At 40.3% G+C, this 14,944-nt stretch overlaps 1 protein-coding gene across 15 annotated transcripts in view; it reads left to right on the forward strand.

The window, feature by feature from the left end:
• The window catches only part of LOC129185846 (receptor-type tyrosine-protein phosphatase gamma-like), a 453,526-nt gene that overhangs the window by 284,208 nt on the left and 154,374 nt on the right, over positions 1-14,944 (forward strand). For all 15 annotated transcript variants that reach the window (XR_008572146.1, XR_008572147.1, XR_008572145.1 and 12 more), the window contains one exon: positions 11,492-11,587. Coding sequence is in view for 12 of the 15 variants with exons in the window: in XM_054783372.1 (XP_054639347.1) it covers positions 11,492-11,587 (96 nt within the window). In the remaining 3 variants the exon portion in view is untranslated. The remainder of the gene's footprint in view (positions 1-11,491; positions 11,588-14,944) is intronic.

Genomic DNA, 14,944 nt, shown 5'->3' on the forward strand with positions numbered 1-14,944 from the left:
ACCGCTTAACCAAACTACAGCATTGTTACACCAAAGAACTACTTTACTGGGAGAGTGACACCTCACCACACCACACCAGCTAGCTACAAGCCAGCTAGCAACTAGTTTCACCACATACTCGCTCATAACGCATCAGGCCACTACTAAAAGGTAACATATTGTTTTCGTTTTTGAGTTTGGAAAAGTGAACGCTAAGTGTAGCACTCGTTTCTATGTTGCTATGTTAAATCAATGCGCCTAGGAAGTGAGTGTTAAGTTGCTGTGTGATGAGTTTTGCGTTCTTTGTAAGATGACACTGTGAGTCAGACTGTTATATTGAGTAATGACCTCCTGCGACTAGCAATGGGTTGACTGGGTTGACAAGCTCGTCGTGATTGGCTCCTGCCAAAGAAAGAGCTACTTTTTCTTCACTGACTTGCGAGCGGCACAGTATTTAAACGATCAGTAGTAGTTCTGAAGTAAAGGAGATTTCATAAGTTTAAAATTTAGCCATATATTAGTCGCACCGCTGTGTCAGCCGCAGGCTTCAAAGTTATGAAAAAAGTAGCGGCTTATACACCGGAATTTATGGTATATTTAATTGATAAATCATTCTATTTTGTGGTTGAATATGGCCACGGAATATCATACATTATCATACATTTCAAAAATATGTATAATGCATATGCATTTAATGTTCATGTTTAATTTTTTTATTCAAGCATAAAAATGGCTGAACTAAAATACAAACACTAGGAATAAAGAAGAATGAAATAGTGGATGTAGTATTCTACATTGGTCACTAGTTGTCAGTAGTTGTTGGGTGAGGCACACAAGCACCAGACTTGATCACCGAAACAAAAAGCTTTTATTGCAGGTTAAAATGATCTCACAACAAGCACAATAATAACATAATAGGCATAATAGTAATAAAAAGTTACTTGTTGTGGCCATAATCCAGCTAAAACTCAATTCTGAACACCCCATGGCACTTCCTGTCCACACGTCCGGAACACATTTATTGCAACACACAAACACAAGTCTTATGAGTCTTTATGTTTTAAATGGATTATGTTTTCTGATTATGTCTACTATATTGGGTAATATAAAGGTGACTGTATGGGTGTTATTTTATGTCTAGAGGTCGCTAATAATGTTAAAAATCGTATTTTGAAGATTTTCAACAGTTTTTTTATGCCATAAATACAAAAATAATCCATTTAGGAGGAATTAAAAGTCTACTTTGCAGAAATTCACTTGTCATGGTCAGCTCTGGAACCAAATAACCGCGATAAACGATCACTGTACTCACAAAAAGTTATTATTTGACCTTCTCTCAACTTTTGAATGCACATGTCCATCTCTTCAAAGTTTCAGTACTTTTTGCACAACTTGCTGTTCTCTAAGAAAGATCTCAATGGCAAAATTCACAACAGGTGAATTCTTAAAAACATTTGTAGTCTCTCTGTATATCTGTTGCTACCTGCTGATGACACTCTGGAACACTCTAAGGTCAGTGGCCACTTATCTCGGAGAACCTCTTGTTTGAAGCCTGATAATGTTAAGGAACTGTTAATCGATTGTTAGGTGTAGTCCTCAGCTCATGATGTCAAAATGCTTGAGGAAGAGGATTGTTTAAATACAAAAAGTAGTGAAACACTCAACAGTTGGACATGTGCGTTCAAATGTTATGAGAAGGTCAAATTAAATTAAGCTGTAAAGGTTAAAGTGCATTTTAAGTTCAACTTGAAATTTCACCTGAATCCCAATATCCCTAACTATTTCTGTACTTACAGTACATACTACATACTTTCAACTGCATACACACACACACACACACATGCACGCACACGCGGTTTATAAACAGAGTCAAAACGTTTTGGGTATATAATATAAAATGTTCAATGAATTAATATATTAACGATCTAGCCATCAATACATTACAATCGATTGATCTATCCACATGGTGCGGTGTCTTGCATTAATCTTGTATTGGTATGTGAGACTTTTAAATTTCCTGTCCATAATCTTGACCACTTTTATTCTTCCATTTTTAACCTCAGAGCACATATTGATTGTGGAATGAAGTCAGCCCTGAATTATTCCCTGTTTGTCTACTCGTGATATTACTTGATGTAGGAGCAGTAGCCTGAAAGAAATCCATTTATATGGAAAACACAAAAGCCCACACTGATATGAAACTTTGAAAACCCAAGAACTGTGAGCATAATATCATGAATGAAATTAGTTTGCTATCTAAAAATTCTAAAATAAAAGACAATTATGGTTACAATTAGTTGTTTTTGTTAACAATTACCAACACGGTATATCAGAGAATACCGTATATCGTTACTAACTTGCTGATGTCAAATATTTCTTGTAAGAATGCTGGCACTCTTCAACATTTGTTTAAAAAATGGTTTTCAAATACTTCTTATTCCCATTTTTTTTTTTTTTCAATTAACGGAAAAACATTTGTGGTCTTACCTTTTATTTGTCTATAAAGTACATGCACCCTATCCTTCTCCAGGAAAAGTTCTGATACTTTGGTGTAAACGTGTGGTCACCTTCTGGTGATCTAACCCTACAATAGGTTATTTGTCAAGCTTTGTTCAGATCTCACATTTATAATGAAATCTAATTTGAAATCCTTTTGAATTTGAATATGAAAGCCTCATCCCTTGTGGCAGTAAATCACGTAGATCACAAATTAATGATGCACTCCCGGTTTGAGGAGACTTGTTCCCATTCATAATATAATCTTGTAACATGATAGAGTGGATTATTATAGGTGAGATGTAATGATAGCTTTCACCCTCCTGTCTGTATTAGAACTATCTCTAATAGTGATGCATTTAAGTGTCAGGACTTGAAACTGTCTGATTTTTCACTCCAGTATGCGCTCACTCTGTCTCCTGTACCCCCTGAAATATGAATGCTTTAGTGAGTATATTTTGTTACATTGCTGCCTGTGTTTGATTGTGTGTTTGACAAAAACACACTGTCACACACTTTACATAAAATGAACATGACCAAAAGTTCAAGTTCACTGTTCATACAAGTATTTGGATAATATCTCTGTACTTAACACAAAAGCTGCACAAAGACCTTGTGTACAATACAAAACAGTTTTTTTGTTGTTTTTTTACCATTTAGCACAAGCTAATAGCTGGTGCTATGTTATTGGTAGTTTATAGCAAGGATTAGGTTTGAAAACACCGTCTTTGTTCTAACGTTGATGATCTGATGAGCTCTCGGAAATGGCACAATTGAAAGCACCAGGTTTATTATGAGGTTTACAAAGAAAAGCTCCATGCTTTCAACCAAACCTAGGTAGAACTTAAGGGAAAGTTATTTTTCTGAAATCATTACCAACTGGAGTAACAACTCTCGTGCACTGTTTGCGAAAGTTATCAGATTAACCTTACAACTCTTGCTAGAACTAAGTGCAATGACTTTTCAATATTCTTTCATAACAAAGTTTGATACATTCCAATCACATCACTGAGACAGCACTGATCAAATGACAAATGATATCCGTCTGAACACAGATGCAGGCAAAATCTCACTTTTAGTTCCGCTAAACCTGAGCGCTGCCTTTGACACAGCTGACCATGTGATCTTACTACAGAGGTTAGAAAACTGGGTGGGAATCTCTGGTACTGCTCTAAACTGGTTAAAGTCCTATCTAGAGGACAGGAAGTACCTTTGTTAGAATTGGTAACTGTGTCTCAGACCAAATGGCTATGACCTGTGGGACTCCCCAGGGGTCAATCCTGGGACGCCTATTGTTCAATCTGTATATTCTTCCTTTAGGCCAGCTAATACGCAACTGCAATGTGTCCTACCACAACTGTGCAGACGACACTCAGATCTATGTGTCACTGACAGCAGGTGAACATGGCCCAGTAGATTTACTTTGGCAAAAACAAAACAACCTTCTCCAGCTAAACTCAGACAAAACTGAAATCATTGTCTTTGGCCCACAGAAACAAAGAGAAAGCTTTATTAGCCACCTTAAGACTCTCTAAAACCTAATCATCAGGTTAAAAATCTTGGGGTAATAATAGACCCAGACCTGAACTTTAACAGCCACATTAAATCAATAATATCAGCTTTTTACCACCTAAAAAGCATTGCCAAAATCAAGGAAATAGTATCTAAGCCAGATTTAGAGAAACTAATCCATGCCTTTGTCTCCAGCAGGCTGGACTACGGTAACAGGCGTCTCACTGGGCTCTCTAAACAAACGGTAAAACGCTGCTGCTCGAGTCCTGACTAGAACCAGGAAATATGACCATATTAGTACAGTACTCCGGTCTCTGCACTGGCTTCCTGTCGCTCAGAGAATACACTTTAAAACAGCTGTGCTTGTGTACAAGTATTTTCATGGTCTTGCGCCAGAGTACATCTAGACATGAGCCACATGAACCATCTCGGGCTCTGAGAAGCTCAGGTAGGGGTCTCCTGCCGGTGCCCAGAGTCAGGAATAAACACAGTGACGCTGCATTTCAGTTTTATGCTGCCAAAATCTGGAACAGTCTTCCAGAAAATGTCGCACATTCCTCAAATTTGGCAATGTTCAAATCCAGGCTGAAAACACTTCTATTCAACTGTGCATTTGACAACTGAAAGTATTTTATCTGCACTATTCATTTTTTTAATGGAATGATTTATGGAATTTTATGTAATGATTTTAGAATGAATTTATGTTTTATGGAGTTATATTATAAAGTGATTTTACCCTTCTTTTAATTACCTTGTGTACGAATTGTGCTCTACAAATAAACTTTGTGTGTCACCTCTCTGGTGATGAAGGAACCTGACCTGGACCCTTCCTGATTTCTTATTTTTTTGTGCAAGTCAGCAAGTCTTCCAGGTCCTGAAGCAGCAAAACAGTCATGGCCATCACACTACTACCACCATATTTTACTCTATAATGTTGTGTTTCTGAGATGCGGTGTTACTTTTACACCAGGTGTAATGGGACACACGTCTTCCAAACACGTCGTCAAACCAGAGTATTTTCTCAAAGGTCTTGGGGATCATCAAGATGTTTTCTGCCAAAATGTTAGTTCCGCAGTGGTTTTCGTCTTGGAACTCCACCATTCAGGCCACTTTTGCCCAGTGTCTTTCTTACGGTGGAGTCATGAACACTTACCTTAACTGAGGCAAGAGATATCTGCAGTTCTTTGCGGGCTGGAGTCCCAAAGCTTTAGAAATGGCTTTATAACTTTTTCCAGATTGATAAATCTCAACTCACACAGGACCATGCAGGTTTGGATTTTTTTCTCTCCCTTAATGATACAAAGTTGCATGAGAGGCGAAGGCAGGAGTTGCAATTCTTGGTGCCCCTCGGCTCAGCTCCTGTACATTGGCGTTTAACCTGGTAAACAGGAAGGTAGTCTCCCTCTGCCTTCAGGTGAGGGTCGGGTCTTGGCTGTTGTTTGCGCTTCTGCAACAAACAGCACCAGGACATGCTGGTCATATCGTCGGACTTGCGGCCATATATTTTGAACACTTGGATGAAGACAGGGGCAACGCTGTCAACTGATTACTACATGGTGGTGAGTTGGCTCCGATGGTGGGAGAGGATGCCAGTCAGACCTGACAGGCCTAAAGTGAGGCAGCTTACATTGAGCCCAAGTGGGCCATGTTCCATTGTCGAGGCAGCTGACCGGAGCTGTAGCTATAAAATTGTCGGTGCCAGTTGTGGCGTAATCCCAGAACCCGTTGGTGGACATCGCCAGAGATGCCGTCAAGCTGAAGGAATGGCCTTTTTGGTCTCAGGGACTCCAGAGGCAGGTACCACCAGGCTAAGCGGTTTATGGCAGTCGCCGAGGCAAAAACTCGGGGAAGCCATACAGAACGACTGCGAAGAGATTCTGGACCACCATCCGTCGTCTCAGGAGGGACAAATAGTATATACTGTCAACACTGTGTATGGTGGGGTTGTTGTACTGCTGACCTTGACTCGAGATGTTGTGGGCCAGTGGAAGGAATACTTTGAAGACCTCCTCAATCCCACCAGCATGACTCTTGATGAGGAAGCGGTGGCTAGGGACTCCATGGTGCACCCTTCTATCTCTGGTGCTGAGGTTGCTGAGGTGGTCAAAAAAGCTGCTCAGGGGCAGGGCCCCAGAGGTGGATGAGATCCGCCCTGAGTTCCTTAAGGCCCTGGATGCTGTGGGGCTGTCTTGTTTGACACAGCTCTGTAGTATTGTGTGGACATGGAGGTGCAGTGCCTCTGCATTGGCATACCGGGGAGGTGGTTCCCTTTTTAAGAGAGAGGGTGTGATCCAACTATTGTGGGATCACATCCCTCAACCTTGCATGTAAGGTCTGTTCAGGGGTTCTGGAGAGGAGGGTGTCCTGGATAGATTCGGATTCAGGAGAAGCAGTGTGGTTTTTGTTGTGGCTGTAGAACAACTCTACACTTTCGGTAGGGTCCATGAGGATGCATAGGACTTTGCCCAATCAGTGTACAAGTTTGTGGACTTTGAGAAGGCATTCAACCATTTACCTTGAAAAATCTGTACTCGAGGACTACGGGGTACCGGACCGCCTAATTTGGGCGGTTCGCTCCCTGTATGACCGGTGTCTGAGCTTGGTCCAGATTGCTGACAATAAGTCATACTTGTTTCCAATGAGGGTTGGACTCTGCCAGGGCTGTCCTTTGTCACCAATTGTGTTCATAACCTTTATTGACAGAATTTCTAGGCACATTCAGGGCGTTGAGGGGATCCGGTGTGGGGACTGAGGAATTGGTCTCTGCTTTTTGAAGATGATGTGGTCCTGCTTGCTTCATCTGGCTGTGATTTTCGGTTCTCACTAGATAGACTAAAGAGTGAGGGAAGGATGGAATGTGAGATTGGATTAATGCAGGCGGATCGATGCAGCGTCTGCAGTGATGCAGACAATGTAATACATAAGGCACACCTATGTGGCGCTGTAAACAGACACACTAATTATAAAATAAGAAAGAACACATAACACATAATTCCGTCATCTTCCGCTACACACAAATAAAAACAAGAATCTGACCTGTGTCTATGCATCTCTGCTCCATGTGTAGTTTATGGAGGTTTTTTGCACTAGTGCTAATAGCACCAACTGTAGAACTCACACAGCTCTGTAGTCCACCATTATTGCTATTGTTTCACATGCGGTCCTTCGTCTTGTTCTTTGGTCACGTGATGTCGACGGGGTAGTGAACTCATCATTTTCAGAAAGTAGTGGTTTTCTTGTCTACACGGCAATGATAAGCCCGCGTTATTCAATTTTTTCACTCTGGAAAAAGTTTTAAAAATACAGTTTCAGGGCACCCGGAATGAGATTGCCATGTGGATGAAAGGTTGAAATGCGAAAATACTCCATCAGAAAACGTTTCCTTGTGGACAGCCCCTCTGTCTAGTCAGAATTCCTCAACCTCCCATATAAGTTCAGACCCCTTTCCCAGCAGAGAGGTAACATTCCATGTCCCGAAAACCAGATTTGGCAGACTTTGACCACATTGCCCAGGCGCCTGCCCTTAACTGCCAGTCAACGCACATTACATCGGACCCTTATATTTACTCTCTCACGTGGTGGTTCTGTTTGAGAATATTCTAATTGTTGGGCTGCTTTACCAATGCTCATTTGCAAGTACAATCATCCACTGTGACTATAAATAATCCTGATCTAGGAGGATGTGCTGTTCCAGTTGAGCTATCTCAGCTATAGATTCACCACTTATATTCTATTAGGTTGCTTGATAACTGTTTACTTTGCAAATAGATGAAAAGAAAAAATCCACCACTTTATGCAAGGATTAGCTTGTTAGAGAACTTCAGGTACAAAGCAGAAACAGGTACTGACATTGCTGGTGTTGATATAGCCAAAATTGTTTTTAGTATGCAGGGATGAGTTGTCTAACATTGCAAATTATGTTAATATGAGTGTTGGAACCTGTATGTGTTTCCATATTGTGTGTACGCGCACACTCAGTAATGTATTTCTCACTCTGTGTGCAAGGAATTGTCGTGTGCGTCACGCACATCACCATGACAATGAGGGCTGAGGAGAGTTTGACCAGCAATTGTGTGTGTGTGTGTGTGTGTGTGTGTGTGTGTGTGTGTGTACCTGTGTGTGCTCTCATTGGGTTTCACTGGGCAGCAACCCACTATCCAAGTCCGTTTTATAATACAGTAATCCCTCGCCACTTTGTGGTTCGAATTTTGTGGCCTCACTCGTTTTTATCATGCGCACAATACTGAACTTTGAACTGTACTAGGTACCTGGACCTGGAAGATAAATGGAACCATGAATTCTGCTGTCTACCAAAACCTCCTGAAGGTGAATGTCCGGACATCTGTTTGTGGCCTCAAGATGAAACAAACTTGGGTTCTGCAGCAGGACAATGACCCAAAACACCAGCAAGTCCAACACTGAATGGTTGAAGAAAAACAAAATGAAGACTTTGGAGTGGCCTAGTGAAAGTCCTGACCTGAATCCTACAGAGATGCTCTGGCATGACCTTAAAAAGGCTTGAAAACCCTCCAATGTTACAACAATTCTGTAAAGACGAGTTGGCCAAAATTCCTCCACAGCGCTGTAAGAGAGTCATTGAAAGTTGTCGCAAACGCTTGATTGCAGTTGTTGCTGCTAAGAGTGGCCCGACCAGTCATTAGGTTTCAGGGGCAATCACTTTTTCACACAGAGCCTTGTAGGTTTGGATTTTTTTTCTCACTTCATAATAAAAAGTTTCATTTAAAAAAATGCATTTTGTGTTCAGTTGTGTCGTAATTGACTAATATTGAAATTTGTTTGATGATCTGAAACATTTAAATGTGACAAACATGCAAAAAAAAAAAAAAGAAATCAGGAATATATTAAACTGCACCGCAAACATGCAATTTGCAATGATGTGTTATGTTTTGCTCTTTGCATTTAATGCGTTGCCACCAAAATAGCTTTACAGCGACCGCAAAGCACATTGTGCCAGACAGAAAAAGTAAATAAGGAAATAAATAATAATAATACACTAAGTCCCCAACTAACGAACATAATTGGTTCCAGACGAGTTGAATTGTTCTTAAGTCGAAAAAAATTAATATTACCAATGATATAGGTACTACATGTACGTGTATACATATACAGTATATGTGTATGTATGTAAATATGAGTTTGGATGCAGTAGTAATATTAAACGAGGATAATTAATGAAAAAAACAGTAAGAAAAATGATATAATAATACGTAATGATAAATGTTATTTACCTTTGAAGAGGAGTGGTCAAGCATACGTCGTTGGTAGTGGAGTAGGAGGAGGCGATATTGAAAAAAAAGGACAAATGGTCGTCGTCGTTAGACTCTTCTAAAAGAGGTAGTGTTCTGTGGGTGGTGTAGAATTAAGTAGGCCTATTAACTCTTCATAAACTTTAATCACGCGCTCTGTCCGGGTTGTATCATACAGCCACAATGTAGCTTTCTATCCCAGGCGTCTGTTGGTCCCATTAGCAGTGTCACAGTGCCCTCTGCTGGTCAAACATGTAGCAGTATAAATATGGACTTATAAGGCAAAACACATGAAAATATAGACCGGTCGCCTTGTGTTAGTATCTCTGAAAGTTCGCACGTCGGATGTTCGTTAGTAGGGGACTTAGTGTAAATAATAAAAACAGAAAAACGACCTGAAAACTAAGGAAATCCAAAGCTTAAGTACTTCCATTGATGCAGAACATGGCAAAGCACTGGTTGTGTAAGGTTGTGTAAGGATTCCTTCAATACTTCTAATCTAGTATCACACCTCAGGAAGAATCACTCGGAATTGTTTTGACACTTTTTCTGTAACTAGTATTGCTTATTGCAGTATGTGTCTTATTTTGCACAAAAAAAGTGTTTGTTGACTTCATCCAGTAGATGAGGCAAAATATGTTCTCTGCACAGAATTAGTGCTGGACAGTAATGGGTATCAGAACTCTAAGAAAGCCTATAACTTGGTTTTAAAGGTACGTTAGCTTTGGTTAGGCACTGCTTGGGGGGATTGGGGGGAGGGGGGGTGTTTGAAAATTCAAACTTATATATTCCACCTTCTTTCTGCTCAGATGCTGCAAGCCATGCCCCACGCTACACACACGCATTACACATTTGTTGACAGCTAATGATAGCAATGTGGCCAACTAATCATTGAATGTATACCCTGCTGAAAAAAAACAGCATAGACCAGCATGGAAATTATACTGGTGTATGCTGGTCAGTGCTGGTTTAGCTGGTGGACCATGCTGGTTTCATGCTCCAAATTGTTGGTGGCTTCTCTGAGACACTGCTTGATGTATGTGTTCCCAATGGACATGTATGCGTATACGAGACAGCGGTGAAAGCCATTCCTCTTATTCACGTCAAACGAAAGTTTAACTTAAATAGTAACAAATCTCTATTTGTCACAATGTCACAGTAAATTGTCATTTATTTGTTCAGTCTGTTCATTTACAACACTATAGCTAACTTCTGCTTACTGATGGTGGTGTTATGTGTTATAATAACAAAAAATGAAACAAATAAGAAAAGGAAAAGTGAATATAATAGTTTACAACAAACGTGTCCAAACTTTGTATACAGAGGGTCACATACAGAAAAAATGAAGGATGCGGGGGCCACTTTGATACATTTTGTACATTAAAGATGTTAACAGCATCCAATGTAGGTCAATATTGTCGTGTGCCACGTGACAGTCTGGAGGCTTAGTTTGGTTTTCGTATGTTTCCACAATTATTTCCTGTTTAGGACTTTTACTTTATAGTTTAATTTCCTGTTTGGCAACATAGGTGGTACTTTTACTTTCTGTTTTGAGCGCTACCAGTTGGAGTTGGAGTTACAGTTGGAGCATTTTTACATTTCATTTTTACTACCCCAAGGGCCACTAAAAAATGAGCTGCGAGCCACACTTAGGAACGCGCAACAATGTAAGCAAGTGTAACAATAACAGTTTGAACAACGATTATTTTATTTTTTGGCTTATCTAATCTAATCGAAGAGTATAATTGTTGCAGTTTGTGCCCCATCGCTACTGAGCAATGAGGGCACACTGCTTTCATCTTATCCACTTGTCTTTGTCCCTTTACGTATTTCACCGGCAAGGCCAAGTGTTCCCAAAAAAGACGTTAACCACAGAAGAGGCTTTCAAACTCTGGCTTCTCCTTGTCACTATCACTAGCCATGACTTCCGCTAGAAAGACTGGACGTGCAGTAGTACCAAGCCGACGCATGACGCCATATACTGTACACTTCCTGTCCCTCACTTAATGTGTACTGTTTAGGAAATTGGTACGCTTTTGTACTGAACCGAAAGTAAGAAGAAACAGTAATTCACAGGTTGAGGTTGTTGTTTCTAATGCCTCACCACGCAAACAGTTAGGGGTCAGACTCTGGTCTTTTCTTCTCTTTACATTTTCGGAAACCCTCAAATAGTTGCTGCTATATTGTTCTAAAATAATGCCTTTAAACTAATATTATGTTTGTCTTCTCTATGCCAGATGCAAATCTACATGTACAATTCGGATGACTTTGACAGCCTCAGTGCAGCACTCAAGGAGAAAAGAATCATCGCAGCCATGGCGGTTTTCTTTCAGGTTTGTATTCCTTTTTTGTCTGTGTGTTTGGGAGCATAAAAATACAGCTTTTGTATTAGAGCTGTTAAGGTCAATTTGTGGTTGTGTAATTTAACTTCAATAGTATTTTAAAGCAGACATACAGTATAATAGAAATGTGACTTCTGAATTGCTTGTGTCTACATATCTGGGTCTCTGGAGTGCCTGTCCAACTATCAAGTGTGAAATGACACAACCATTTTTATGTTAGCTGCCTTTTACAGAAAATGTTTGGAGCTATTCTAATTGTGGCTCGACTGTGACATAACAGCCGTCACACGGTCAAGGTCTTGCTAGCTTCCTGAGCTCAGATCCACCGTTGTCTTTTCTTGCAAGCGAGGGGTTTACATGGAACCATTATTATGTCAAAGCCAAAACCTAAGCAGAGCTGCAGTGTTGTTGGGTGCACAGTTTGTCACGGTCAGCCCTTCCCTAATGGCTGCGTAATGCTTGCTTACCGTTACACAACTCAGTCAGCCTGACAAATGGGCTGACAATGTCACGAGCCACCGTGTTATCAACACACAAAAAAGGCTAATTTTATTTTAGGCAGATTTTGTGGTGGGTGACTCATGAACATCATATGTGACCATATTTTTGCAGCACATCAAGTCTCACCTAACAAATCTCATGTTTGAAAAAGCAATTTAAATGATTTTTGGAGACTTTTTGGAGACTTTTTTTTTTTTTTTTTAAGAATCTGTAACGTGGATTGACTCAACAAAAATCTAAACGCAACAATTTTGTTTTTGCTCCCATTTTTTATGAGATGAACTCAAAGATCTAAAACTTTTTCCACAAACACAATATCACCATTTCTCTCAAATATTGTTCACAAATCTGTCTAAATCTGTGATAGTGAGCACTTCTCCTTTGCTGAGACAATCCATCCCACCTCACAGGTGTGTGATTAGACACCATGATTAGTGCCTTAGACTGCCCAGAATAAAAGCCCACCCTGAAATGTGCAGTTTTGTTTTATTGGGGGTGGAGGGTCTGGGGACTCAGAAAACCAGTCAGTATCTGGTGTGACCACCATTTGCCTCATGCAGTGCAACACATTTCCTTCGCATAGAGTAGATCAGGTTGTCGATTGTGGTCTGTGGAATGTTGGTCCACTCTGATTCAATGGCTGTGCGAAGTTGCTCGATATTGGCGGGAACTGGTGCACGCTGTCATATACGCCGAACATGCTCAATGGGTGACATGTCGGGTGAGTATGCTGGCCATGCAAAAACTGGGACGTTTTCAGCTTCCAAGAATTGTGTACAGATCCTTGCAACATGGGGCCATGCATTATCCTGCTGCAACATGAGGTGATGATCTTGGATGTTGACACAACAATGGGTCTCAGGATGTCGTCATGGTATCGCTGTGCATTCAAAATGACATCAATAAAATGCACCTGTGTTCATCGTCCATAACAGATGCCTGCCCATACCACAACCCCACCACCACCATGGGCCACTCAATCCACAACAGTGACATCAGAAAACCGCTCACCCACACAACGTCACACACGCTGTCTGCCATCTGCCCTGAACAGTATAAACCGGGATTCACCCGTGATGAGAACACCTCTCCAACGTGCCAGATGCCATCAAATGTAAGCATTTGTCCACTCAAGTCGGTTACGCCGAGTCAGGTCGAGACCCCAATGAGGACGACGAGCATGCAGATGAGCTTCCCTGAGACTGTTTCTGACAGTTTGTGCAGAAATTTTTTGGTTATGCAAAACAATTGTTTCAGCAGCTCTCTGAGTGGCTGGTCTCAGACGATCTTGGAGGTGAACATGCTGGATGTGGAGGTCCTGGGCTGGTGTGCTTACACGTGGTCTGCGGTTTGCCAAATTCTCTAAAACGCCTTTGGAGACGGCTTACGGTAGAGAAATAAACATCCAATACACGAGCAACAGCTCTAGTTGACATTCCTGCTGTCAGCATGCCAATTGCAAGCTCCCTCAAATTTTGCGACATATGTGGCATTGTGCTGTGTGATACAACTGCACATTTCAGATTGGCCTTTTATTGTGGGCAGTCTAAGCCTCTAATCAGCATCTTGATATGGCACGCCTGTGTGGTGTGATGGATTATCTCAGCAAAGGAGAAGTGCTCACTATCTCAGATTTAGACAGATTTGTGAACAATATTTGACAGAAATGTTGATATTGTACATGTGGAAAAAGTTTTAGATCTTTGAGTTCAGCAAAAACAAAAGTGTTGTGTGTATATTTTTGTTGAGTGTATATACAAGTACATGTACAGTATATATATATATGTATGTATATATATATATATATATATATATATATATATATATATATATATATATATATATATATACACTGCTCAAAAAAGTTAGAGGAACACTTCAAAAACACATCAGATCTAAACTGGGGGAAAAATGATCTTGAATATCTTTCCTGATAAAAAGTGGGTGATGTATTAGTAACAAAATGATGCCACATAATTTGATAGAAATGAAAATGATCACCTTATAGAGGGGGGAAATCAAAGACACCCCAAAAATGAAAGTGAAAAAATGATGCAGCACACTGGTCCATTTACAGTGGCTTGAAAAAGTATTCATACCCCTTGAACTTTCCCACATTTTGTCACGTTCCGACCACAAACATAAATATATTTTACTGGCATTTTAGATGAAAGATCAACACAAAGCGACACACAATTGTGAAGTAGAAGGAAAAATTGTCCATGACTTTCAAATTGTTTTTTCAAATTGTCAGGCATGCGTACAAGCACGTGGGGGCCACACAAACTACTGAGAATCATTTTGAGTTGCTACAATGACATTTTAGCAAAATGGACCAGTGTGCTGCATCATTTTTTCACTTTCATTTTTGGGATGTCTTTGATTTCCCCCCTCTATAGGGTGATCATTTTCATTTCTATCAAATGATGTGGCATCATTTTGTTACGAATACATCACCCAATTATTATCAGGAAAGATATTCAAGATCATTTTTCCCCCAGTTTAGATCTGATGTGTTTTTGAAGTGTTCCTCTAGCTTTTTTTTAGCAGTATATATATATACACAGTGTTCCCACGTTTAACGCGGGGGTTAGGTTCCAAAAAACACCAGTGTTAAGTGAAATCCGTGTAGTAGAAGTTGATTAAGACTGTAAAACCCCTCACCACCCACTTAATACACTCAGACATGAGAAAATTTACACTCCTGATCAAAATCTTTAGACCAGTTGAAAAATTGCTAGATTTTGCATTTTTCACATTTGGATCTTAACGAGGTTTTAAGTCGAGCTACAATATGCAAAAACAAGAAGGGGGAGTGAGACAAAAAAAATTGGAGCTTGTAATTAA

Source organism: Dunckerocampus dactyliophorus, chromosome 8, assembly GCF_027744805.1.
Source record: "Dunckerocampus dactyliophorus isolate RoL2022-P2 chromosome 8, RoL_Ddac_1.1, whole genome shotgun sequence".
In the NCBI taxonomy this organism is placed as follows: Eukaryota; Metazoa; Chordata; class Actinopteri; order Syngnathiformes; family Syngnathidae; genus Dunckerocampus; species Dunckerocampus dactyliophorus.